The 24,942-nt window shown below is 40.5% G+C and overlaps 1 protein-coding gene across 1 annotated transcript in view; it reads left to right on the top strand.

Annotated features, from left to right (window-relative positions):
* ZGRF1 (zinc finger GRF-type containing 1) overlaps positions 1-24,942 on the top strand; it is a 43,031-nt gene that overhangs the window by 2,565 nt on the left and 15,524 nt on the right. Inside the window, exons 5-14 of the mRNA XM_054990221.1 lie at positions 2,620-4,168; positions 4,235-4,774; positions 8,816-8,892; positions 9,780-9,878; positions 15,141-15,273; positions 15,402-15,586; positions 16,808-16,995; positions 20,593-20,732; positions 21,926-22,072; positions 23,529-23,643. Of these exons, the coding sequence (XP_054846196.1) occupies positions 2,620-4,168; positions 4,235-4,774; positions 8,816-8,892; positions 9,780-9,878; positions 15,141-15,273; positions 15,402-15,586; positions 16,808-16,995; positions 20,593-20,732; positions 21,926-22,072; positions 23,529-23,643 (3,173 nt within the window). The remainder of the gene's footprint in view (positions 1-2,619; positions 4,169-4,234; positions 4,775-8,815; positions 8,893-9,779; positions 9,879-15,140; positions 15,274-15,401; positions 15,587-16,807; positions 16,996-20,592; positions 20,733-21,925; positions 22,073-23,528; positions 23,644-24,942) is intronic.

Raw genomic sequence — 24,942 nt, 5'->3', positions numbered from 1 at the left:
GTGTCCCTATAACAGACTGCTCCCTCACTGTAAGACAGATTTTCCTGCCAAAATTCAGTTTCCTGTTTTTGTTGTCAGCCCCAAGTGGCCTATTAATCTTTGTGGTTTGTAAGTCTGCCCCACCCTGACAGTCAGATATAGTTTTGGCTTTTTAGCCCAGTCCAGGAACTTGATGTGGAGAAGCAGGAGCCCTCTTCCTTTTTGTTGGAAATGGCACTGGACACTATAATGATCAAAAGGAAATACCTTTATTTAACAGGCAGGGATTGAATAAGTGTAGTCAGGGAATGCAAGTGTTGAGGTAAAATTTTGTTGGTAGTGTCAGGGCTTGCCGCGGCTGCCACTGGGCGTGGCACTGGGCGGTCTGCTCCTGACATCACAGGGGGGCCAGGGACTCTGCAGGACCCTGCTCTGTGGAAGGAGGGGCGGTATACCTCACCCAGACTCCCTCTCAGTCCACTCGCTGGCCTGCTCAACCTGGCCTGCTTACCCTCTGCATCCTCCTTCATCTCCTCCTTCCAGAACTCTCCTCCAAGCCACCACCCTTGCATCCTACTGCTCTCACTCCACATCATCACTCCTCACTCACACCCACCACCTCAGAGCTCTTCCTAGCCACCTTATATAGGGCTTCCTTTCCCCGCCCCACCCTCCTTCTAGGCTTGTTCCCTCTCCTGACTTGGCCCAGCTGTGCCTTCCCTCAGGTGTTTCCCTCCTACCACTAATCCCTTCTTGGCTTCCTTGCCTTGCTGGCAGGGTGGGGTTGAATGCGAGCCATCCCCAGCTGAGGTCTCCTTGGCCTTGCTCACGAGGAGCTGCCCCAGCCGGCTTCTGTGCTGCTGAGCCTGCCTGGCCTTGCTCGCGAGGAGCTGCCCTGACCAGCTTCTGTGCTGCTGAGCCTGTCTGGCCTTGCTCGCGAGGAGCTGCCCTGGCCAGCTTCTGTGCTGCCTGTTCATTGATGCCGGGAGGGGCTACCCATCTCCTCCCCCAGAATGCCTGTGGCAGCTCCACCTGGAGGGGCTTGGCTCCTAGCACCTCCTGAGCCAGGCTGCTGTCCTCTAGCCAGGGTGTGGCTCTGGGCTGTAGTGGCTGCTTCTCTTCCTTGGAAGGTAAGGGCTCTGTCTGGGCTGTTGCTGTGTCCCTATTCCCCTTGCCTTGGCCCTTTTCCTCTAGCCTGCTTAGCCCCCTCTCTCCCCCATGGTGGGTGGGACTAGCTGGCTTCTCCCTGCTCCCTCCAGCCTTCTGAGGCTTTGGCCTTTTGCCCCTTCCCCCTGGAGTAGGCAGGGTCTGGCTCTGTTTGCCAGACAGAGCGGCTGAACTGCTGTCTCCTGGCTGCCCCCTGCCGCTGTCTGTCAGCAAGTCCGGGGGCTGGGCTGCTGACCCCGGACAGGTAGTACAGAATACACTTTGAGTAGCAGACAAAATAGTTTCCTTGAAGCTTATTTTCTTATTTCTTGGTTCATAGCAGTGAGAGGTGTTTTACTTAATACTTTAGTTACAGCAACAATATTTCTTCACAGCGTTTCCTAATACTGCTCAGGTTTCCTGGAGTTAGTTTAAACTGTTTCCCTTCACAACAGACCTGGGGTCCTCCTCAGAGCCAAACTCCTTTTAGAAACTGGGCACAAATTAATCTTCTTCTCCTAAGGAGATATAACCCTTCTTCTTTTGGCTTGAAAGTAAGTCCAACCTACTACCCAATCACTCTTGCCAAAATACACCCCCCCCCCAGTTCTATGGTGTCTGCATCAAGCAGGCTTCAGCTTCTGCTGACACTTATACTAGGAATTCTTAAATAGAATTCTTCACGACAGTGTTGTTACAGTTAAGGCAAAGTTTCTTCTTCCTTCACTCCAGAGGGGAACCTATCTGACCTACAGTGTCAGACTCACTCACAAACAATCCTGTCAGAAACAAACTGTCAGCCCTTCAGCCAAGTTCTAACTGATCAATCAAAGAGAAGGGAGCAGCCTGTCACTCAAGCTGTCCATTCTAAGCAAGAGTTAATTTTTCCCTTCCAGCTCTCTGACTGCTGCACCTAGGAAACCTGCTTTCAAATGCAGTCCATCCCAGTCCCTAAATATAGTACTTATTTTGGGGGCAGCAGAACTCTGAGTTGTCCATAGGATCCATAGTTCTGATGTGGGAGGTACTCTGATATCTAGTTAATTACCATTCTGTTCTCAAAGAAGCATATCTATATGGTGTTTGATTCAGAATGCTGAAATTACTATTAGGGAATTGTTCTCTGAATAATTCTTAGACAGATGAGTGGAATAAAGATCCTTGAGTTGGCTAGATAACTCACTGGACCAGATGCCTAATGACGTCTTTCTATGGGGCTGAAATATGCTGAACTAATGGAATAGGACTGACAGCAGTGTTTTGAGTCAAACATTTTGTTGGGCTCCTTGTATGGTGTTGAGGATACTGTAAGTGTTATTTACAATCAGAATTTTTTAACTACCAAACAAACCTACCATTTAAAATCTTGTTTTGTGATCCAATGAAATCTTGTTCAATAAATACGGACAGCAAGCACTGTAACTCCGCTTCTTTGCATTTAAAATTTCAGTCACTAAATTGGCCACAAATTTTGACTGAAAATATTCTTTCTAGGGTTTCCAAGGGCCACGCCATGTGGAAAAGAAGATGGCAACAGTGGAAGAACCTGTAGCAGTGGTTTCACCCAGACATCTTGAATCATCCTTTCCTTCTCAGTTATTTGCCTCTTCGCCATTATTTTCTGTGGCTTATCAGAAGAAGGAAGAGACCAACTTACTTCCAGGCATTAAAGGAGATGCTGTCATGAGTAGTAGAGACACTGAGCTGGTTACTTCTTTGGCTTGCACACATTATAGCGACAATCACAAAGTGATAAAGAATGTTAGCTGTATTGCTAGTAGTGCAGATACTGAACATTTGACGCCAGAATCTCATCTGGATACTGGGCCAGTTAATTTAAACCACCATACAAACAATAATGTGGCAGTTTCGCAGAACATCAGGAGTACAGGACAGATTATTGCCCTGCTCAGGACTAAAACAGCACTACTTAACAGGGAGCAAAGACATCCCAGAACCCCACAGTGTGAATATACTACTTCCATGAGCAATCAACCATTGACGAAGTTTGAATTTCATCCAGAAGTTCTCCCTCTGTCTGAGCCATCAAGAAGCGCAGATGTTTTGTTTCAACAGAAGTTGTCTCCTGTATTGGGATCTGTAAACAGCACTATCAACAAATCGATTAAAGACATACAGGCACTGCAATCTACAGCCAAAAATTTGCAGACACATAGTCGATGGGATGCATACTTACCATCACATGTACCAGAGGAATATCCTGATCAAGATGCTATAGAACACAATGATAATGTTAGTGACTTGCAGCCAGTTATAAAGGACTTGAAGGAGGGTGGTAGTGCGAATAGGGACCAGTACAGCAAGGACAATAAAAAATTTGCTCAAATTCCTGCTTCCTTGGAAATCAGTGTTTCTCCCTTTAGTGAAAGTTCTTTCACAAAACAGCCACACAGCTCTACTATAATTAAATCCAGCATGAATGTAAGGAATGACACGGAAGGATCATTTGATAGCATTCAGAATTCAGATTGTATAAATGCATTGGAAGCATGTGATGCTAATCTTTCTAAATCTAATAAACACTCAACTGCTGATAATTTAGAAACATTTTGTTGTCAGTCACAAAATGAACCTTGTCAAGTGGTAAGTTCTGAAAATTTCTCAGGTTGCTGTACCTATGGAGAACTTGATGATCCAGCCAAGCAGTTTATACAAGTTAACTTCGATGTTCTGGATGTACAGGACTTTAGTGACACAGAGGATGGAGAGTGTAATGTGAATAGCACACTTTCACAACATTCAGTGTGTTTGAAAGCAGTAAGGGAGATCAGTGTTGAAAAGAAGACATGCATGAGTGAGGGGAAAGATAACCTTCAGTCTGCCTTTCTACAAGATGATAATGTGAATTGTGCCTTACAATCTTGTGACAAAATGTCTGAAAATGCTAAGAAGGATATGACTAAGTGTAATTTTCCAAGTGAACATTCAGAGGCTACAGTTGTAGATGAAATGTTAGGGGCAAAGAAAATTGGTGCCCTAAAAGTAGATGCTCACAAAGATCTGGACTGCATTGGCAGTGACTTGTTAAAGGTGAATGATGTAGACTGTGGTGTGAATGAGAAGTATCCTATTCGGTCATCTCCGCTTCCAATGAACGTCATTTCATATGTTCATCCTCATTCAAATACTTATTTCATGGACAAAAATAATAAAGGTATAGAGGCTGGAGGGAATAATTCACAGCTTCCTTCTATACATATTTCTGATGACATGACATTAGCTAGTCCATTGCTGGCGAAGAATAACACTTCCAGTGACTTTCCTCAGTACATTACAGATAAGCAGTATGTTGCTTCAGGGAATAGTTATGACTTGGGTTACAGGCCAAGGACTCGCCCCTTGGATTGTGAGACTTTTTCAGATGAGACATACGTACATAAAGATGAACTGGGAGATACAGTCAGTGCCTCTGATGCTTTTTATAAATCCACTGAAGAAAATGAAAAGCAATCTTCATCTGCTGATTCTTCCAGCCTTCCCAAGTTGATAAATGGTTTTAGCCTGTTGAGATCACTTACGGAACATAGCACAGCCTTGGAAAGCTTGCAAATGATTGAGGAAAGTACTGGCATGTCATGCCAGAGAGGGGCTGTAACAGAGGAACATGTGTCCAGAGGAGGACCCAAAGGTTGTTAGCTTTTATTTTTAGATTCTATTAGATTTTGAAATATTACTTCTTACTGCTTTACCTAGTTGCTTTTCTCCATGTGGAGGTTTAATACTCTTGGGGAGATAAACTTCCATGTATGACATAAGATTTTGTTGACTGTGCCTTATGTATAGACTGTGTTCAGCTATGAGTAACTCATGTATCTATTTGTTGTATCAAAAAATCATAGAGAGCTTTTCTCTCTGTAGCTTTGGGTATACCTTTGCTTGTTTACATCTAAAGCTTGTTTGTTCTGGAGAAAAAAAGTAACATTTAGACCTCTTCTGTATTGTATTGTCATGGCAGGGCTGTAAGTGTTACATTGACCTGCTGCAGACTTAACAGTCCATGGTGGATTCCTATGCACAGTTACTCCAGTTTATTGGGGTGGGTGGGGGGGAGCAGGCTTAGACTGAAGTAACTCTGCACACAATTACACTGGTTGTATCCTAGCTGTAGGAGAACAGGTAAATGGTGCTTAGATACTTCTTCCTTCCCATTTAAAATGCTGCCTTCAAACTAGTGAAAGGAGAAATCTGGCAAATGTTGCTAGGTGGCCTGTACATAATTTTAGTCTAGGTAATCTCCCTCCAGTGTTAATATTGTTATAGTCTTGATTGTATTTTTAAAGCAAGTTATAGAATCCTTACAGGGGGAAGAAGTGTACATGAGCAAATGTATTTTCTTTGCTTTATTTAAATGCGTGTGAAGACTTTCTGAAAAAAACACAAGCTGGCTAACAACAAAGACAAAAATATACAATAGTCTGAATAAAAACATGTCAAATAGAAAAAAATTCCATCACATATATCTCAAATAGCTATTTTCACAGATAGTGAATACTGCAAATTTTCAGCAAATGCCCTCTGAAACAAAGTTTTATAGGCCCTTTGAAAGTTTGCAGGGAAGGGGTTTGGCATACAGCCTCCTGCCTATTCTAGAGTGATTGTACAACAAATGGCCTGTATAGGAAATTGGGTCTTTTCAATCAGACTAGTAGCAAAGAAGGATAATCAACAGATCTAAGAGTTTGGGGGCAAGTCTAAGAGTACACATGGGTACACAGCAAGAAAGGCAATCTTTGAAGTATGTGAAGCTTATGAGAAGCTTTAAATATAATCACCATATTTTGCACTGAAACTGAAGGCAATTGTTTCAGTATATATTAACATGCCCGTCGTGACGGAGCTGACAGTGATGTGCCTGACATCCACATTTAATCATTATCAAGAAGTCAGGTACATCCTCACTGGGCCTTGCATAGTTTGTATCAACCAAAATGTATCCAGTTACAGAAATGCTGGAACTATGTTTGCAAATAGATGCAATCGTTACAATAAATGCAGTCAAAACACTATACATAAAATGTTAAGCTAAATGTACTTGTGGTTTAAAGTAAGTATGCAGTAAAGTAAGCATCTTTAAAGAGTTTTTCTGTGTGCGCATGTGTATTAAATTAAACTATAAGAAGGATTATCATGGAAGCCTGTGAAAGCAGGCCTGCGATCATTTCACAACTCCAGATGAATAAATTGCTCTAAGCAGAAGTATTCAGAAAATAACAAAAATAGCTTGTTGAAATATTCCTCTAAATATTTGCACTACCTAGTGGCATGAATCCAGGCATTTTCTATGTAGTGTTCTTCCAACCAAAGGAACCTTCTTCTATCTTAAGAGGCTTTTCCTCCAATGGAAGAATCACTTAATTTGGGAAGAGGCCCCTTAGATTGGAGGAAGGCTTCAAACTTGAGCCAGAAGGAAAGGTGGGGGTATATTTTTTTTTTAAAAATGCTAATTACATAAACGTTGCTCAGTGGAGTGGTAGGATAGGGGTAGGGCTTTGTTACTCAGCAATTAATTATTTAGAAATCTCAGTTAATCAGCATTACCCAGAAGGTAAGCTCTTCCCCCTCAGCCCTGATACCCTTGCATCTTCAGGCATATGTGTGTGTCCCACTCATGTCTCTCCAGTTGGAGAGTTTGATGCTTCTAACTGTTGGCTTCTGACAGCCAGCACTGTCAACTGATGTCATCCTTGGGTGCCTCCTCCCCTTCGGTCTGCTTCAAGCTGTTGGAAGCTTTTACTGCCTCTATGTACGGGAGTGGGATGTAATGGGAAACTGAACAGGCACATACTCTTGTGTTGTCTTGCTGTGCTTGTTCTGCATTCTTGTTTATCCTCGCGGTCATGGGCTCAACTAACTTCCCACTATTCAAGGTACAGACAGTAATGGGTGCAGCATGTCCATTGCCTCCCAAACCAGTATTGCTGGTGGCTGGGTGCAGGTGATGCCTGTTGCCTTCTGGACCAGTGTCAGCAGCTCCAGGCCATGCCCTAGCCTGCAGTGTTATAGTGTTGGGTCCCAAAAGGTAGTTTAAACGTATAACAACTGGATTAAATGATTGAGATGTGAAGCTGGAGGGTTCAACTATCACTTCAGTCATGGCCTCCCAAGGTAGCTTTAGATAATCCAGTGGCTCTCAGCCGTCCCATTCACAGTGTCGGGTTAACAGTGGAGTTGTAAAAATCACTGTTGTAAGGTATATAAATGCATATAGTCTAAAGCTAACAGCTTTATAAGGCTTGGCCTTTATAAAGAGCTAATGATAAAACAGCTGAAAGACAGGTGTCCATCTACAATTTATTATGTAAGCCAATTCCTCCAGTCTCAGTTCAAACATCAAACAAAAAGACGTGTAAAAATCTAAATGAAGTCGCTGAATATTAAACAAAAATTATTGTGATTCAATTTACCTGCATGTCATGAAGAGTTTCAGCTGCTCATTTCTACTCAGAAAGCCACTGTTAAAAGATTGGAACTTTTTCTCCAGGCCTGTTGGCAACTTAGTTTCACCCCACCCACCAGAAAGTCTTATGATTTTCTCTCACCCTTGCCCTGTTGTTATTAATTAGTGAAAAATAAGAATGTTAACTTTAATGTACTTTCATTCAAAAACCTTACAAATCCCTTGGTTTGAAATGATCATTGTGTGTGGCTACAGTTGTGACAGATATTCACAAGTATATATTCCTTCTGAGCTTGCCACACAAATACAGTAACTGGCTTTCAACCTCTCAGGTAAACAGTTTACCATCTGGCTTAAGGAGGCTACCATTTGAAGTATGAGCTGGGGCATTATAAGCTCTTCTAACTAGAGTTGTGGTTTTGAAAAATGGGGCCAGGGTATGTCAGTATGGGAGATTCATGAGGGGGATCTTTCAATAATAGTCAATTTATCAGTTATAGTCTTGGGGATCTTTACACTGTCAAAACCAAATCTTAACCTGTATTCTTTTATTCGTTTCTGGAATCAAAAGATGTGGGGCTGAACATTTTCCAGTACTTTTTTTTTCCACAGAAATTTTCCATTTCTGAAGATTTGTTGCTTCATAAATTTAATGATCATGAATGGATACCATTGTCAGTACAATATTAGGCAAGTGTAGCAGTTGTAATTAATGTTGTAATTAAAGTTGTTCAGATGATTATCCCTATGAGTTGTATGCGAGAGAACATGTATGTTTTATTGATTTGTAAATGGAGAGAGAAGAATAAAATCACAAATGCGTACAATAATCCAGATAAAAAGCAAGTTGTAAATTAATCTGATTGGTTATTTAGGTCAGATCAAACCAAAGCTAAGATTCTTATTTATATGTCTCCTCTCACCAATCTGATCGGGAACTAACAAGTAAGGCAACCAATGAGCTGCCCTGGTGGCTGTTGTGGATAAGAGTTAAATTCTGCCATAATAGATGAGCGGACAACCACATCCATGCAATATCATGTGTGGTTCTTTGAGTATGCTAAAATTATATTGTGGTTTTAAGCATAGTTACCCTATTCTAAGTACATTGGGACATAAAATTAACATGGGGTACTTTTTCAATTTTTGTACCTGCCTAATTGCTATGAGTAGAGTTACGTTACAGCATGAATGCAAGATAACTCCATTATACATTTTTCTCATTTAATTAGGTTGTGACTGAGGTTTTTTGTGCTTTCCCCTGTTTTGTAGCTAAACAATGGTTTGCTGAAGTGTCTTATTCTGAAGATGTCTTGATGTCGTCTTCATGCTCTGGTGCACCTAAAATGGTAACTTTGGGGAAGACTTTTATATTGATTACTAATGAACAGTAATAATAATGCTGTAGAAGCTGAAGGCCCTTTCTTTCATGTGTATGCACATGTGTTTGTATCTCTGACCTCTCCCCCCATCCAATCTGCAGCCCTCTAAATTTGGCTCTTGTGGGTCAGTGGACACACAAGAGCAACTTCATGCAAAAGGTAAAGTTCTGAAGGATCAGTAAAGCTTTTGCACAGAAATACTGAAATTCATTGTCTGGGACTGGACCGTCTGTCAGACTTATCTGGGCCATAGCAGGCAGCCATGTGCCTGGCCCCGATCTTCAGGCTGCCAACTGTTCCTGTTGCTGCCCTGATGGCAAGAGGGCCAGCATTGCTGGACCAGGCAATACATACATCACTGAGCGCTCTCCTTTAGGATCTGCCAGCTGAAGCTGAGGTAGACCAGCCAGGCTTTCAAGCAAATAGGGAACAGGTGTGGGAAGTCAGGGAAGGCTGTTGAGCGTGCTTGGCCTATATAAGGTGCTAAATGGCAAACTAAGGAGGAGGCTCTAGGTCTTTTCCATGCTGAAGAGGAGAGACCAGGCCTTTCTGCATCTGAGACCTTTGCTGGCCTTGGGGGTCTCAGGTGAAACCACAGAGACAAACAGGGAGGGCCAAGACGTCATGGACCTCCTGAACTCCTACATTCATCTTTCCTACGCAAATGTTAAAAGTTTTTAGTTCAGATACAGTTATTTGCAAACGTTTTTCATTTGCAAATTGTATTGCCATGCAATCTTGTTGAAGGGATTTTTGATGGCCTGATTTTATTCATTCACTATATGTAAAAGTAAATGTGTGCTAAATACAGAACAGCTCATGTTTCTGTTCACCTTGTGGTTATTTATTTCTAGCCTCCTTCTTTAAGCAATGATGAAGAGAAACACACAGCACCTATAGTCAAGGTGCTACATGGCCAAAGTCCCATCAGAATGGCTGAAAGTCAATCAGTGGCTCAAAGTCAATCAAAGGTATAAAGAGCTGATTTTAATAAATCAAATGCCTGGGATATTGCTGTAACTAGCTCTATGTGTCTGTCTCTAAAATAGCAGTGCCCTATCCTCCAGTGCAAGCTGCTATTAAAACTCAGGGTATTTTCAAAAGGGATGTGTGATATGGCATGCTAATTCATAGATACTCTACTGCAATCACTAGGATCCAGCAGCAAGCACTAATCTCCCCTCCCCACCCAGCAGTCTTTGGATCCTCTCTGGCATGTTGTTCCTGAGGGCCCCCTAACCTCCAGCAGAAGCCCTTTTTTCTACATCTCATAAGATTTAATCTTTTTCTGACTCTCTTCTTTAGGGATTGCAAATTCACAGAAACATATAATTGGAAGAATCTTATAACTGTGTATAGAACCAGAGGTGGTCATAGAGTTGTAGAGTAGCAACACAGAATGAGATCTCATTTTTAAATGTATTAGGAAATGTAAATTTGCATTGTAAAAGTTTGAATTCAAAACCGTCAGATTCCAAAGTTGAAGACTTGCATTTTGTTTTCAGTGCATTTTAATGAGCCTGATTCCATCAGCTAGTTTTTAGTGTGGGATATTTAACAATGAAAGGAAAGCTCAAATAATAGACTGCCCAAAAGTCAAATAAAAATGGGTGACAGTGGTTGGTCTGTGCACTGTAAAGGAACAGCAAAAAATTAGGAAAGCTTTGTGTTAATATCAGTAGCTCAACACTGTTACTTGCTACTATCACCCCTGCCCACAAAGATCTGTGCTAAGTGAAGTAATGGAGAGAGTCATAGCCTGAAGACCAATTCAGAACGACAGTTGCAGATCTTTCCTTCAAAAGCCACCAATAAAACAGATTGTATTATCAAATCAGTAGACTCTGAGGTACCAGCCAGTCAATTTCCTGGCACCCATTTGCTCCTTCCCCAAGCAAAAGGTGAGTTCTGGCTTTCTTCCATCTCACTGAAACCAGAAGAGTTTCAATAGTGCCCAGAAGATATCATCACCTTTATGATTCTAGGAGACACCCATTCAGAAACAACTACCTCTGTTGTAGGAGAATGCTTGGATCCCAACATGTTGTGATGGTCCCCAACTCCCTCATGGCAACCATTTTGTGTCTTGCCCCATCTATTGTGCCAGCCATTTTATGGTGGTACCTACTCCCTTTTCTCAAAATTCCAAAATTGTCCACAGGTTCGACAGGAGGGAACCTCCGCTCTAGTCTAAAGTCTCTGCAACCATGTAAGAAGTAGAAGGAACTACACTAGTGCAAACACAATGCTGGCTTTTGTTAAATGATGGTTAAAAAATTGTGGGTCAACTTTAGGAATATGCACTCCTTTGCCACGGGCCCCCTCCTGTCTGGAACAAATAACCTTTTTTCCCATTAACTGCAGTTGAAGCAGTTCATCGGCACTAACATCAAGGTTAATCACAGTTTCTGTAACCAAAGTGTGATATTGATTCTGTGTTAAGGAAGCCCTGTTTAACTTTAACCAAAATTTGTTATAAGGAGGCAGGGCTTGGATGGAGGGAATAAACATCCTTGAGACTTTGGTTAAATTTGTTGACTGCAATTAAAGGGAGCCTGTGTAGCGTTCTCATTAGCTTGGTGGCTTCTAGTTTCCTTTTTTTTATTTATACGAGGGGTAAACTGGTTCTTTTGTTTGTTTTCTCTCAGTAATCCATTTCTTTATCCCTTTATAATATTTGTTTAATTAAATATTATATAGCCAGTAGCATTTCAAGGGTACCAGTTGAAAGGATCAGCAGCTAGTGAAGTCATGATGAGAGAACCCTGTTCACATCTTAGGTGGGATCCATGCGCTGATGTGGCAGAGTCTGAAAGCAATGCAGGGGACAATTGCTTTTTCTCAGCTCAGGAGATGAGTAGCCCTGTGCTCCCAGGTTTCCTTAAGGTAAATGTAGGTTTATTTTAGAGATTTTTTAAAAAATCAATGACTGCATGATGAAAATGAATGCTTATTTCTTCAAGCCCCAAAGAATATGGAATGCAAAATAATTAAATGCTGTAAGACTAAAAACATCACATCGAAATAACAAGTGTGAATTTGCACGTTCTTTAAAAGATGTATGTCAATTTTTTGCTTATTGAATTCTCTAAAGTGCACACTGATAGCACCCTATAAATAAATTGAACTATAAAAGTAAACTATACATAAATGTATAACCTATAAATAAATTAAACTATAAAACTAAATTAATTGTTACACTTACGCAATCCTGAGCAGAATTACAGACTTCTAAGTCCATTGAAGTCTCCTTAGTGTCCTTAGTTTGTTTAACAGATGCAGAGTGCAGGAGCCTGAGCAACACTTCCAGGGTGTTCCCTGCTTACACGAGCCCCTGTGCTGCATCCCAGGTTGCTCCCAAAGATGGCATTTTGAGAGGCTTAGAGAACACCGCAATGGGAAAGAAGTGTCTGGAAAGATCTATTCTGTGGTCAAATCCCACTGTTTGGGTCCAACCTTCTGTTTTTAAGGAAACGAAATATTTTTTTTACCAGAAGCAGAGTTAATTTATTCCTCTAATTTTAAAACATAACATGCTCTTCTTACTATGTTTACTCCCGTTGTCATACAAAATGGGCAAGTGGGGGGGGGGGGGTGTTATACAGATGCATACATATTTTTGCCTCCTTTTTTTAACTTCATAAATTATTTTATGTACAGATTTTATCAACACAACAGAGTCCTTCCTACCCTTCTGAATGTCATTTTTTCCCAAGTCCAAACAGTATAGACACAGCTGTAGACATGGAAAAACAGGAATCCCTGAACACAAAAAGCTTTTTCAGTAAGATTGTTTTCTTCGTAATTTTTGTACATAATAGTTTGTTTATGAAAAATAGCATCAGCAAATTATTTCAGTGTAGCAAACTCAAAAGTCAGGACAAGTACTGGATGCAAAAGATTCAAACTTTTGATGGTCCTACAGTTAAACATGTATCGTTTCAGCATTCTTAACTCAAGAAGTTGTTGATCTTACTATGAATTCAGTGGTTTTGTTGCTATTTAATATTAGTGATACTGAATGTTCAACCTTTTATATGACTTGTCCAGGAAAATCAAAAACACAGGCTAAACCACTCATTAAATGGAACATGATTTTGATCTTTAAAAGTAGCTGTGAGAAAGAGGTATTCAGATTGGGGCCAAGAGGCTGGGCAAGGGGATGTTAAGTTCTTTCCCTATGTGCTATTTTTCCAATAACACTGCATCCTCCTCTCGAAAGTGCAGTTATCCCCAAAAGGTAAAGAAGAAAGGCAAAAGAATGAACTTCACTTAAAAAGAATTGTGCACAGCTAGTAATGCAAGAGTGCTCAGTGGCCCTAGATAGTATTATTAGCATTTGCATTCCCATCTGGATCCATGTACTTTTTCCAGATAATTTGTTATGCTAACATTGCTTTAACCTTTGAGTAACACATGTTCTAGAAGGGAATGAAAGTATAAATAAAGTCTTTACCTCCTAAAAGTTCATGGCTAAGGAATGACTGAGAGCCAAATATATATTTTATTTATGCTACCCAGGGCTCATTTTGAGGGGGAACGTGCAGGAACGCAGTTCCAGCAGTTCTCCAAAGAGGTCACATATCAGGTGGCCCGACCCACCTAACTTCCAGCCATTTTGGCCCCGTTTTGGCCTGGAACCCTTCCCTGCCCAGCACCAACCCGATCTGGGCTGATCTGGGCCCAAGAGGGCCCAAAATGGCCACTTTCAGCCATTTTGGGCCCCTTTTTGCCATTTTGGGCCCAATTTTGGCCCTGAATGGCCAGGATTGGGTCCAAAACAGCCAGGATAGGTGATGTCAGGTGGTGTGGCATATGCAAATCAGTTACACTAATGACACACTCCCAGTGATGGCCAGGGGCATGGCATATGCTAATGAGTTCCTCCATCTCTTTGTCTAAGACATGACCCCTGAGGCTACCCATAGAGTCTTGCATTGAATTGAATAAGGACTTTTGTTGCAACTTTCTAAAACTTTCTGCTTTATAGGAATGGAGAGCTCTCTCTGCTCAGAGGATGATAGCATGCATACAGTCTTCCCTACTCCTAGAACACAAACTCCAGTTGTAACTTCACCAGTTGATGAAGGGCTTCCTGACTCAGAAGTTTATTCCAGTCTAATGGCTTGTGAGCAAATGCCGCCTCTTGGTTTCCCAGTAGTCCACATGTACAACAAGTCAAAAATGTCACAGCCTGAGGACAGGATGTGTGAATCATTTGTGAATGAATTTTTTTTAGAAGAAAGACAAGGGGTGCTTACACAGTCTGCATTCCCTAATGTGCTTGAACAAAAGAGACAAAGCAAGTGGCAGAAATACCAAAACACGTCTCATTGTGCCTTGAGAACTCAAAACAGTAGTGAAGTGGTCATGACTGATGACTTCCAAGCTCAGAATGTCTTGGGAATGCCACTTGATGATACAGGAAAGCATCAGAGTGATGCCCTCAGTAAAAGCCCTCCAGACTTTACGCATCTGCAGACGATAAAAAGCATGCTTTGTAAACAACAAAGAAACTTTAGCAGCCAAGATTCTGTTTCAGAAAAAAGGCAACTTTCGGTGCACTTAAATCCAATTTTTTCCAGTGAGGAAGCACCAAAGGTGTTAGGTCAGCTGAACCACCCCGATATTACGAGACATGCCAAGGTAAGTAACTGTTCAAAAGTATTGGGAAATAGATCTTGGCAAAGCAAGCAAAATAGCCGTGAATATTCAGTAGTCCTCATCTACTTGTTCGTTAGACTAGTGATATATTTATAAAAATGATACATTGTTGTCTTCCCTATCAATGGCGTTTGGAAACTTATTGTAAGGCTTTGAAGAGGTTCCTGCAAATTTAGTATTATACATTTAAAACAAATTGTGTACATGTTTGAAATTTATTTCGGTGTATTAAATTATTGGGAGTAATCTCTGTAAACAGGCAAGGCCCACTTGCAAATGTGGGATAGTGAGATAGATAGATGTCAGCATCAGTCATTGATACATGCTCAGAGATTAAATCGGGTCCACAGGAGCATTCTGCTGTATTTTTATAAGCAGTTATTTCAGCACCGAGATCCATTTCCATGAATGCCCTGATCAGGTTCTGGAGCCACAGGAGGATCAATGCTGCTGCTTGAGGCAGTGTTCCAGTAAAACATATGAATTATGCATGCCTGCAGGAAAAAGAAGCAGGGTTTTACGTGAATCTCTTTTACTCTTTTATTTTTCAGGGTGTCTCTGAGCTGTCCTTTCCCAGTGCAGAAATGATCAACTGCACCGATCTTCCTAAAAGGCAAATGTGTATCCCAGCTGAGTTTAAATCTTCTGCACTCTATAAGCAGGTTTTCACTGCAGCTTTGACAGGTATGGCTAATACTTTGTATCTCACAATTGATGTAATGAATTCACTGTTGGTGGTTCTTCATTTAAAAGTGGTGTTTTTGAAAATCAAGCTTATCTGTTTGCAATTTAATTGTTTCTTTTTCGTAAAGAACATTTGAACATATTGCTCTTTGAGCTGTCACAAAGGCTGCATAAAGCTCTTGGAAAAGTGGATATATCATTCTACACTTCAGCAAAAGAAGGGCAGGAGCAAACACAAGAGAATTCTGCACCACTCTGCAACCACAAGATTGCAGCCAAACTTGTTATGGTTAAAAAACAAGGCCGAAATAAGGTACCCTTCACAGTTACTTAAATTTCTGTTGTATCTGAAGAAGTGAGCTGTGGCTCACGAAAGCTCATACCCTACCACAAATTATGTTAGCCTTATAGGTGCTACTGGACACTTGCTTTTTTAAATTTCCGGGGGTTTGTACTTCAAATTAATAGCTGTCATTTTAATAAATGTGAGCATATTTTATGTTTGATAGAGAACTGACATTGATTATTTGCTACATTTTCATTTGCTTATTTGTCAGTTGTCACATATTCCAGTCTGCAAAAATATTAAATTTTAACTACTGTCTTTTGGGGTTTCTATTATATCATAATAGCTATACCCAGTAATACTGTTCATATTTATTTGGGACAGTTTACACAAGTGGGCTTAAATCAGGTCTTTTCATCTGCCCTCCACTGGCAGTGTCTGGAGCTTCTCCCCTTTCTTTCTCTCCCAGCTAACTACCTACCATCTTCTATTTCTCCCCCTGGCAGCCTCTGCCCCATCCCTCCCCTTAATCACCTTTTTCTGTTCCCCTTCCTCATCTTCAGCTTTCTCTTTTTACATATTTTGCTCCTACCTCCTATATTTTACCTTTTTTAGTCGGCCTTCCTCTCCCTTCTCTATTCTGACACTGAGGTTTGAAATCTTCAGTAATGTTGGTTGCAAGTTATGTAACAACAACCCCCCCATGGCCTCTGTGATCTCACAACATAGTCTTACAAAATCTCAGTTAAATGCTTTTTTTTAAGAAGCAGAGATTGCTTCGATGATTTCAGACTTTCTAACCCCCAAAATATTTTTATTTCATATTTTTCTACAAATCTGAGACTTCCCCATGCTTGTAGAAACCCTCCCCCCGGGTCTATTTATTGATCCACACTGTATGGCCCAGTTCAGAATTATATATAAGATAAAGTGGTAGATTGCTTCACTGATGAACCTTTTGGACTGCAGTGACTGGAATGGCCTCTTCATTCTAGCCAGGCTGCCCCATTCTTACTGATTTTACAGGCTTACCCATAAAGGTAAAAGCAAATTCTGCACCTTCCTGGCAGATCAGTTCTACATTCTAGGAATAGTACCTTTCTTGTGCTTGAAGAACTGCTTCATTCTACATCACTAGGATAAAGTGAAAATTGATGTTTTAACTAGTTACAGGGATATGGACAATGTTCTACATATCTTAACTTTGTGTTTTAAAATGTAGTTGAAATGGTATATGTTCTGTCTTAGGGTCGCCTTTTCTATACCTGTGATGCTCCAAAAGCTGAACGTTGTGATTTTTTCAAGTGGCTTGACGATGTAAACCCAGGACAGATCAAAGTTAGTCCGAAGGTTATATTTCATGATATAAAGAGTATTGGAACCTATTTAAGGAGTCAACACATTTTTCTCCATGAAGAATGCCAACTTTTGGTAAGGTATGTTGGAACATTAAGTAAAGTGTTCATGCATGTATGACTGGAAATGAGCTTGTTGGTATTACAATACTTGGACTTCTTGTTTAGAGAAATGTTTCAAGGGTATTTATAAGAAGTAATTTTAAAGGGTAAAAGGATGGAGCACCGTGGCATAGACTGGTAAGCTGCAGTACTGCAGCCCAAGCTCTGCTCATGACCTGAGTTTGATCCTGGCAGAAGCTGGGTTCAAATAGCCGGCTCAAGCCTTCCATCCTTCTGAGGTCAGTAAAATGAGTACCCAGTTTCCTGGTGGCAAAGTGTAGATGACTGGGAAAGGCAATGGAAAACCACCCGTAAAAAGTCTGCCAAGAAAATGTGATGCAACGTCCCCCCATGGGTCAGTAATGGTGCTTGCACAGGGGTGCTTGTACTTTTACCGTTTTAATTTTAAAAGGTTGTGTGCAATCACAAATTTGATTTCTTTTCATATCATATTGTAGCATCCATTACAGCAGGATTGAATTTTTTGTTTTTTTCAGATGGAAGACGTGTCTGCTAGCAGATAGTGGGGGACAGGGGGGTTACCAATTCACTTCTGTCTTTATGACACCCATTTATTGGTCCTCCTGGGGGTCCATTGATTCATCCAGAATTTGAGGGGGACAGGCTACAGCTTCAGGCTGGGACCAGCAAGTTCTCTTCCATGAGTTCAGTTGCACTTGCATGTCATAAGACCCTGCCCATATGGTGTTATCCGAGTGTACCCCTCCTCTTATGGAAGGATCTTTTGTAGACAGAACATTCCTCCCATGATCAGAAGGGTGGTTTTGGTCCAAGTAGTCAGACTATCAGGGCAATGGGTAAGATTCAAAGAGCTGTTTTTCAAAATCCTTAGCCATTAAGCATTGGAAGCTTATGTTCAAGAAATATAAGGCTAGAGCCCCTTGGGCTTTTGGAGCTAGGGATTTTCCCCCTTCATTTTCAGATGAATTTTTAATTAGATTATTGTAGTTATTGCATATGTTCGTTTCCTTTATTCTGTTCTTTGTTCATTTCTATTCATTCCAATGAGGAATGTATTTGAAGCGGTAACTTTGTTTCCTTGTTCAAGTGGAATGGACTGTATTCTTCACCCAAGGGATCCTGCCTTCAAATTTTAGACAAATAAGAGGGTCTTCATTTTATTGCCAATTATAATTTTTACTTGCACAGTGGGAAAAGGCAAAAATTTGGCAACCAAAGAAAGCAGCTGTTGGGTGCAAATAGGGAACAGTCCCTCCCTATGAGCCCACCCATTCATTTCTAAAGCTTCACTCAGTGAAGCAAGATACAGACAGAAGCGTGGGTCTATTTTTAAACAGATAGGAATGGAAATGAGCCTAGCTGGAGGCGGAATTGATATAAGCACCAGATCAGAACAATGAAAGTATGGGTGGGAGTACAATATATCTACCTTCACCTATGTATTTGCTTTAAAACAGCATGTATGAAAGGGAGAGTTCCTGTCTTTCTAATCTGGAGCTAGGTGTGGGTGGGTTTCATTTGAACAAGAAAATGGTATGAGGGAGAAGGAATCCAGTCCCTTTCTGCACCCATTTTAAAGAATCATTAAAGATGTATAAATCTATCAATCACATCATGGATCTTTCATGTAACCTCTGGTTCAATCTGTCTGACCTATCTTTCTGTGTTACTGTATTACATGAAGATGGCATAGATAGCTATTGATACTTATCCCCAGCTGTGAACAAGCTGCTTATAAGTGTGCTGCCCTCCATGTCTAGATTTGCCCCTTGTCCCTCCTGACTGATAGTGTCAAGCTACGGCAGGTTAGTTGACTGGGCCCAAATGATGATAAATACTTCTCATCGGAAAAATGTAGTTCTGACCACTTTGAAAGAGGAGGTCATGAAACCCCTTCTCAAGGAGGAGTCCCTGGAACTGAACAATAAATAATGAATATACAAGCACGATCCTGTTGCTGGTCATTGGAGCTTCAACATGCCCCACAGATGAACTGGGTTCTCTCTCCTGGCTTCCTGCAGCTCACTAAACCGATGCCGACGTCCGGCTGTTGTTGCCACTGCAGGCCCAAACTCCTGAGCTCATGTGATCTGCCAACCTCAGCCTCCCCCAAGAGCTGGAATTATAGGCATGCGCCACCATGCCCAGCTATAAATAATAAATAAATAACTACCATCTCATGGCCAAAATTTCATTCTTGCTTAAGGTACTTGAGCAGGTAATGGCTGCACAGCTTCAGTCTTGGCTGCACAGCTTCTAGTCTGCTTAGACGAGACGGATTATCTAGACTAATTTCAGTCCAGCCTGTGTTTGGGACCGAAACAGCCTTGGTCACCCTGAGTGATCTTTGCCAGGAGAATGACGGGGGGAGGGCATCCCTGTGAATTCCCCTGAACCTCTTATGATACCATCAACAGTAGTATCCTTCTGGAGAGGCTGGCTGGGCTGGGAGTGGAGAACGCCATGCTTTGGTGGTTCTTGTAGTGAGAGCAAACCACTAAAGGTAGTACTGGGGAACTATGCCAAAAAAAAATGCCTCTTTTCGAGTAGTGGCAGTGGCAGTCTTCTGCCAGGAAGGAAGAGGAGGTATGACATTTGCTTCCACCTCCTCTAGAAATACAGTGCTGTCTGTACATATCAGTGTGTGCAAGCAAAATATCCCTCTGCCTAGAGGGCACTACTCAAGAAACAACAGAATAGCCAGAAACAGGGCTCCACTATGTTTTCTCTGTGGTGGCCCCCACCTTGTGGAATGGCCTGCCTGAAGAGGTCAGAAAGGCTCCCACTCTCATGGCTTTCTGTAAACAATGCAAGACTGAATTATTCAGGAGAGATTTCCACTCAGATTATAGGGCTGGGTCATTAGTAACAGCTCAGAGAGATACCTTGATTAGGGACAGGCGCTGTAGACTAGGCTATTGGGTACTATCTGCTGATGTAGATAAACTCCTACTGAGTAGTTCAATGTTGCTAAAGATGTCGTGTTAGTTACTTATGCTTAAATTCAGAAAGGTTTCTTCTATGTGTTCAGCTTTCTGCTATCTGCTAGTTCATTTTTGCAGCTTCCTACCCATATCTGTTTTTATTGAATGTTCAACTGATGATCATGTTGTATTTTGCTCTGTGAATGTCCTAGCGATTGAATATACTGTATTTACTTAGAGCATTGTAATCCACCTTGGATCTCGGTGACAAAGGTGGACTATATATAAACAACAACAACAACAATAATAATGTAAAATCAGAACCCCACTTCCCAAGCCATTGAGTCAACATGATCATTGCAAACAGTACTGAGAAAAGGCAAACCTATCAGTACAATCCTCTTTGGCAAAGTCCACGGTTAATTCTTACAGATTAAGGTCTGACAACGTATCCAAATATATGAAATTAGTTAAATTGATGTTTATCAAAATGTCTTGATGTTAATGAACAGGTTAGTAATGGTTTTATAATGGCACTAGAGAAGAATAAAAACAGCTGCAAAAGCAGGAACGTACATACCACATACAAAAAAAGTTATTTATCTAAGCAACTATAAAAAACATAAGCATTTAGTTCTGCCATTTCTTCATTCCCCCACCCCACCCCCAGGAAAGCCTATGATATTCAAAGAAAACAATTTAGTAAGCTGAAGAGATTTAATGTTGTAAATGCCGAGTTTGACTGTGATTCTAGAAACAAATTATATCTGAAGCTGAACAAAAAGGAGCATTCTTCTATGTACAGCAAAGGTTGGTGAACTTGAGCCTCTATGAAACTATGCAAGAGTAATCTGAAGTATCTGTTATAAATTAAACGTGCTATTTCAAAGTATGAATATTGTGTGTGTGTGTGCACGCACATCTTCATTTTCAGGAGATGTGACTTTCACAGTGAAAAAGCAAGAAATTACATATTTAAGCTTCTATGCTAAGAACCTCTTTACTTAGTTATGCCTTGGTGCAGTTGGCATTGTTAGTTGTAGTGCCTTCAGGACTCTGGGATTTGTAGCTTTAACCCACATTTGATGAAGCACATCTTCAGTTGCATCCTGTTTTCTAGATGATGCCTCTGAATATTTGAAACTGGACCCTTAGCACTCTGCTACAAAAGGAGGAAATTTGAACTTTACCTCTGAGATACTTGTCTGACCTGGTTCTGCCTCAAGGCTTTTCTGCTAGAAATTGTAACAAAGGAACCCAGGCTTTATAGTTTTCATCAAATGCTCTTTAATCAATCTTTTGAGGAGCCAAGCACTCAAGGGTACTGTTTTCATTTTCTACCTAAACTGATGGGGCAAATGCAGACCACCCAAAATTAGCAGTCTTTAACTTCCTGATTGGTCTAGCAATCTTCAGGCATTTACATCACTATAAATGCATACTGGACTGGATATCCTAGATTTGTCATATGAATGAATAAGGCTGACACCATGTTAAAATCTGTTCCTGTTGTTACAGGGTTTTTTTGTCCTTCATACATGATTTCATTACAAATTATTTGAAATCCCTTTTCCAAAATTATTGTACATAAGTAACTTTTTTCCAGCTGATTCATTTATCCTCTGTTTATGGTATGGTATTCTACCACTTATGTGGTAGAATAGTTTATGGCCCTATTTGTTACTAAAATATGTAAGAATTAAATATATTATAAATAAGAATTAAATATATTATAAACTGGAGGAAAAACTCTTCAACTTAAATAGCAACTTTAAGAATACACACTTAGCACAAAAACAGGTAAATCTACCCAATACAATGGATAAACAGGAATAAAGCATACAAAATCTGTTTGAAACCAGCAAAAAGAAGTGCTACTTGAGCTGGAGGATGGTTGGATCCACCCCAGTTTCTTTCAGATAGCTATTCCAGGTTTCATTCTCTCATTGCAGAAGTTAGCAACCGATTCAGCTAAATAAAGTAACCGTTTTTCTTCTTGACAGATGATCTTTGGGTTGTTTCCAAGACGTTAATGTTTGAACCCTTGGATACTTTCATTGCATGCAGTGTTTTCTTTGGCCCATCCTCTAGCAATGAAATAGAGTTGGAACCTCTCAAAGGCTACAGCCCCTCAAATTGGCGCTCAAATAGTAAGTTTCTCCTGAGAATTTTTTTTTAAGTATTGTGGTAGTCAATGAACATTTCAGCACAGTCTCTAATTCTTTAATATGCCAATTACTGCGTTATCAACATATGGACTTATGGGCGGAAAAGATAGTAGTGTTGTAATATTCATTACTTAAGCATTAGCAGAAGGCAATGCAAGAATAAAGAGAATAAGGAAGGTAATAAAATTGGGTAGTTAATATAACAGGTAATTCTGGAAGTGCCATCATGACACACAAAAACCAGGATGGAAGATACTAAAATAACCTACAATTACTATTCATATTTACATTGCTAGTATTTTCTAGGTGCAGTGTTATTTTTTTTTTAGTGGTATGGACAGCATTGATTTTTAAAAGCACTGAACACTTTATAACATCTAAAATCTTTGTAAAATCCATAGCTTTGCACTTTTTCCAATTAGTGAGTAGAAATAGAATTTTTTTCATAGAAGGCTATAGTTGCATATAGCACAATTGTCTATGTACAGACATTTTAAATCTAGGCAGGGCTTTTTTTCAGCAGGAACGCGGTGGAACGGAGTTCCGGAACCTCTTGAAAATGGTCACATGGCTGGTGGCCCCGCCCCCTCATCTCCAGACAGGGGAGTTTAGATTGCCCTTGGTGCCGCTCAGTGGCATGGAGGGCAATCTCAACTCCCCTCTGTCTGGAGATCAGGGGGCGGGGCCACCAGCCATGTGACCATTTTCTCCGAGGGCAAGTCACTGAGTTCCACCACCTCTTTTCCCAGGAAAAAAGCCCTGAATCTAGGTATGACAGGAACAGGATTACGTGATTCTCCCTGCAGACCCTGCATTGGGACATTGAAATGCACAATCTGAGACCCTGTAAAACTGTGCAGGGGGAAGGGAGAGGGGTCACAACAACAGATACTTGGGTGCGTTCATGTAACAACAGATACTTGGGTGCGTTCATGTAAACTGTACAAAAGTCTCATTCACATATAAAGAATGGGGCCATGGTCTGTTTTTGTGATCCCACTTTTCCAGTCATGTGTTGATAGTTCTGAGGTTTAGAACATCTGCAAATATGCAGAGCTGTATTCCATGTTTGTTGTTTTTGCTCATTAAGTAGAGTCTTATGGCACTTTAAAAGATGAAAGATTTATTGTGGCCGTAAGATGAAAGTCCATTCATCCATAAGGTGCCATAAGATTCATGAAGTTGAAAATCTTCTCCAGTTCCCTCCTCCAGCTGCTGGACTCTCACACACCACATTCCAGTTCTCCAGCTCCCAGCAACAGCATTTCGCTATGTGCAGTGGAGAAGGGAAAGGCAGGAAAGAGATCTGTTTCCACAGTCAGAGATCCATTTGTAGCCCTTTGGATCTATCCGTTGTTCTTTGTGTCAGTATAATTTGCAATCTAGACTTTCCTGTAGCTGAATTAATTTGTTAACTGCTCTTCCTTCCCTCCCCCAGTGATTGTTCATGCCTTGCTAGTTTGTAATGCTAGCACAGAACTCACAACCTTGAGAAACATAGAGGAACACTTCAATTCAGCCACGCTACCAATTATGCAACATCTGCTTACGAAGTATGTAGTCTTGATTTCTATATCAGTGCATTTTTATCTAAATTGTAACACGGTTTGAAAAAGGTGGGAAAAAAAAATCTCAAATCTCCTCAAGGATTTAACGTTGCACATGGTGACAGCTACCACGATGATAGTTATAGTTTTGTGGAAAGGACTTGGCAGGAACAGTACAAAGATTCTGGGAACCATAAACTAACCCACCAATTAGAATTGGCCAAGGGTCAGCTGAAACTAGAATCCTTCCTTCATGACTTGACACCTCTTTCTTGAGTCAGTATGCCATGCCTCACAGATGCCATCCCCACTAACTCATTAGCAAACTATACTAAACTATTGAAATAGTAAACAACATTGGTAGAGCTAATTGACCTGAAACATAAAAAGAATATGAGGTAATCAACCATGTGTCATCATGTTGAGTTTGGTTATTTAAATGCTTACGGTGTGATTTTTTTTCTTTTCCTTGATTAATGTCAGCTTTTGTACATGTTGAAACAATTATTATTTATTTATTTAATCACATTTCTAGACCGCCCTCCCCGTCAGACAGGCTCAATTACATCATTTTTTAGAGTTTTGGAATAGAAAAGGAAAACTTTAACATTCTAAAATGAATTTTTCAGATGCATATGCAAGCAAAAGTGAACATGAAAAATGAAATACTATTAAAAGTGTAACTTGTACTTACTGTAATTTCCTACTTTTGAATACAGAACACCTACCTAAACCTAAGAAGATATGGAAAAATTGAATTGAAATGTGCTTAATTTTATAAAATATATTTAAGCACGTATAAGTGGAAAACAAAGGAAATTGCATAGCTACAATTCTGAGAATTATGCGTTGTCATTTTTATCTTCCAAATTGATCATGATGTTTAATTCATGGTGATGTTTTTAATTAAAAAATCTAATTCTCTTCTCCCACTTTTTGGCCAGCTTTCTGAATTGATTTGAGGAAAAAGGTGAAAACCCTGAAAAAATATCTACAGGTGCTAGATTTATTAGAGTTAATTTCAAGCCTTAACAATCACGAGCATTGTGGAGATGTTTGGAAAGAGGGATGCTAGCACAGAACTCATTAGTGTGTTTTTAGAAAAGAAGCACAAGAGTAAATGGATGGATGGGAAGTATTCCGACGTGAGGAGGGAATCCCAACCCTTTGTCGTCAAGTGTCAACGCACACGCATGGGTTACAAACTTAAATAGTTTTATTTAACTTCTTCATACACGTAAGGAATCTCCACTCACAATTCTTCTAAATAATGAAAGGAGAGAGTGCCTCTTTTATGCATAAAGG

This window comes from Eublepharis macularius, chromosome 10, assembly GCF_028583425.1.
Source record: "Eublepharis macularius isolate TG4126 chromosome 10, MPM_Emac_v1.0, whole genome shotgun sequence".
Taxonomy (NCBI): domain Eukaryota; kingdom Metazoa; phylum Chordata; class Lepidosauria; order Squamata; family Eublepharidae; genus Eublepharis; species Eublepharis macularius.
Note: the sequence above shows the minus strand (reverse complement) of the source record. Positions and strands in the feature narration are given on the sequence as shown.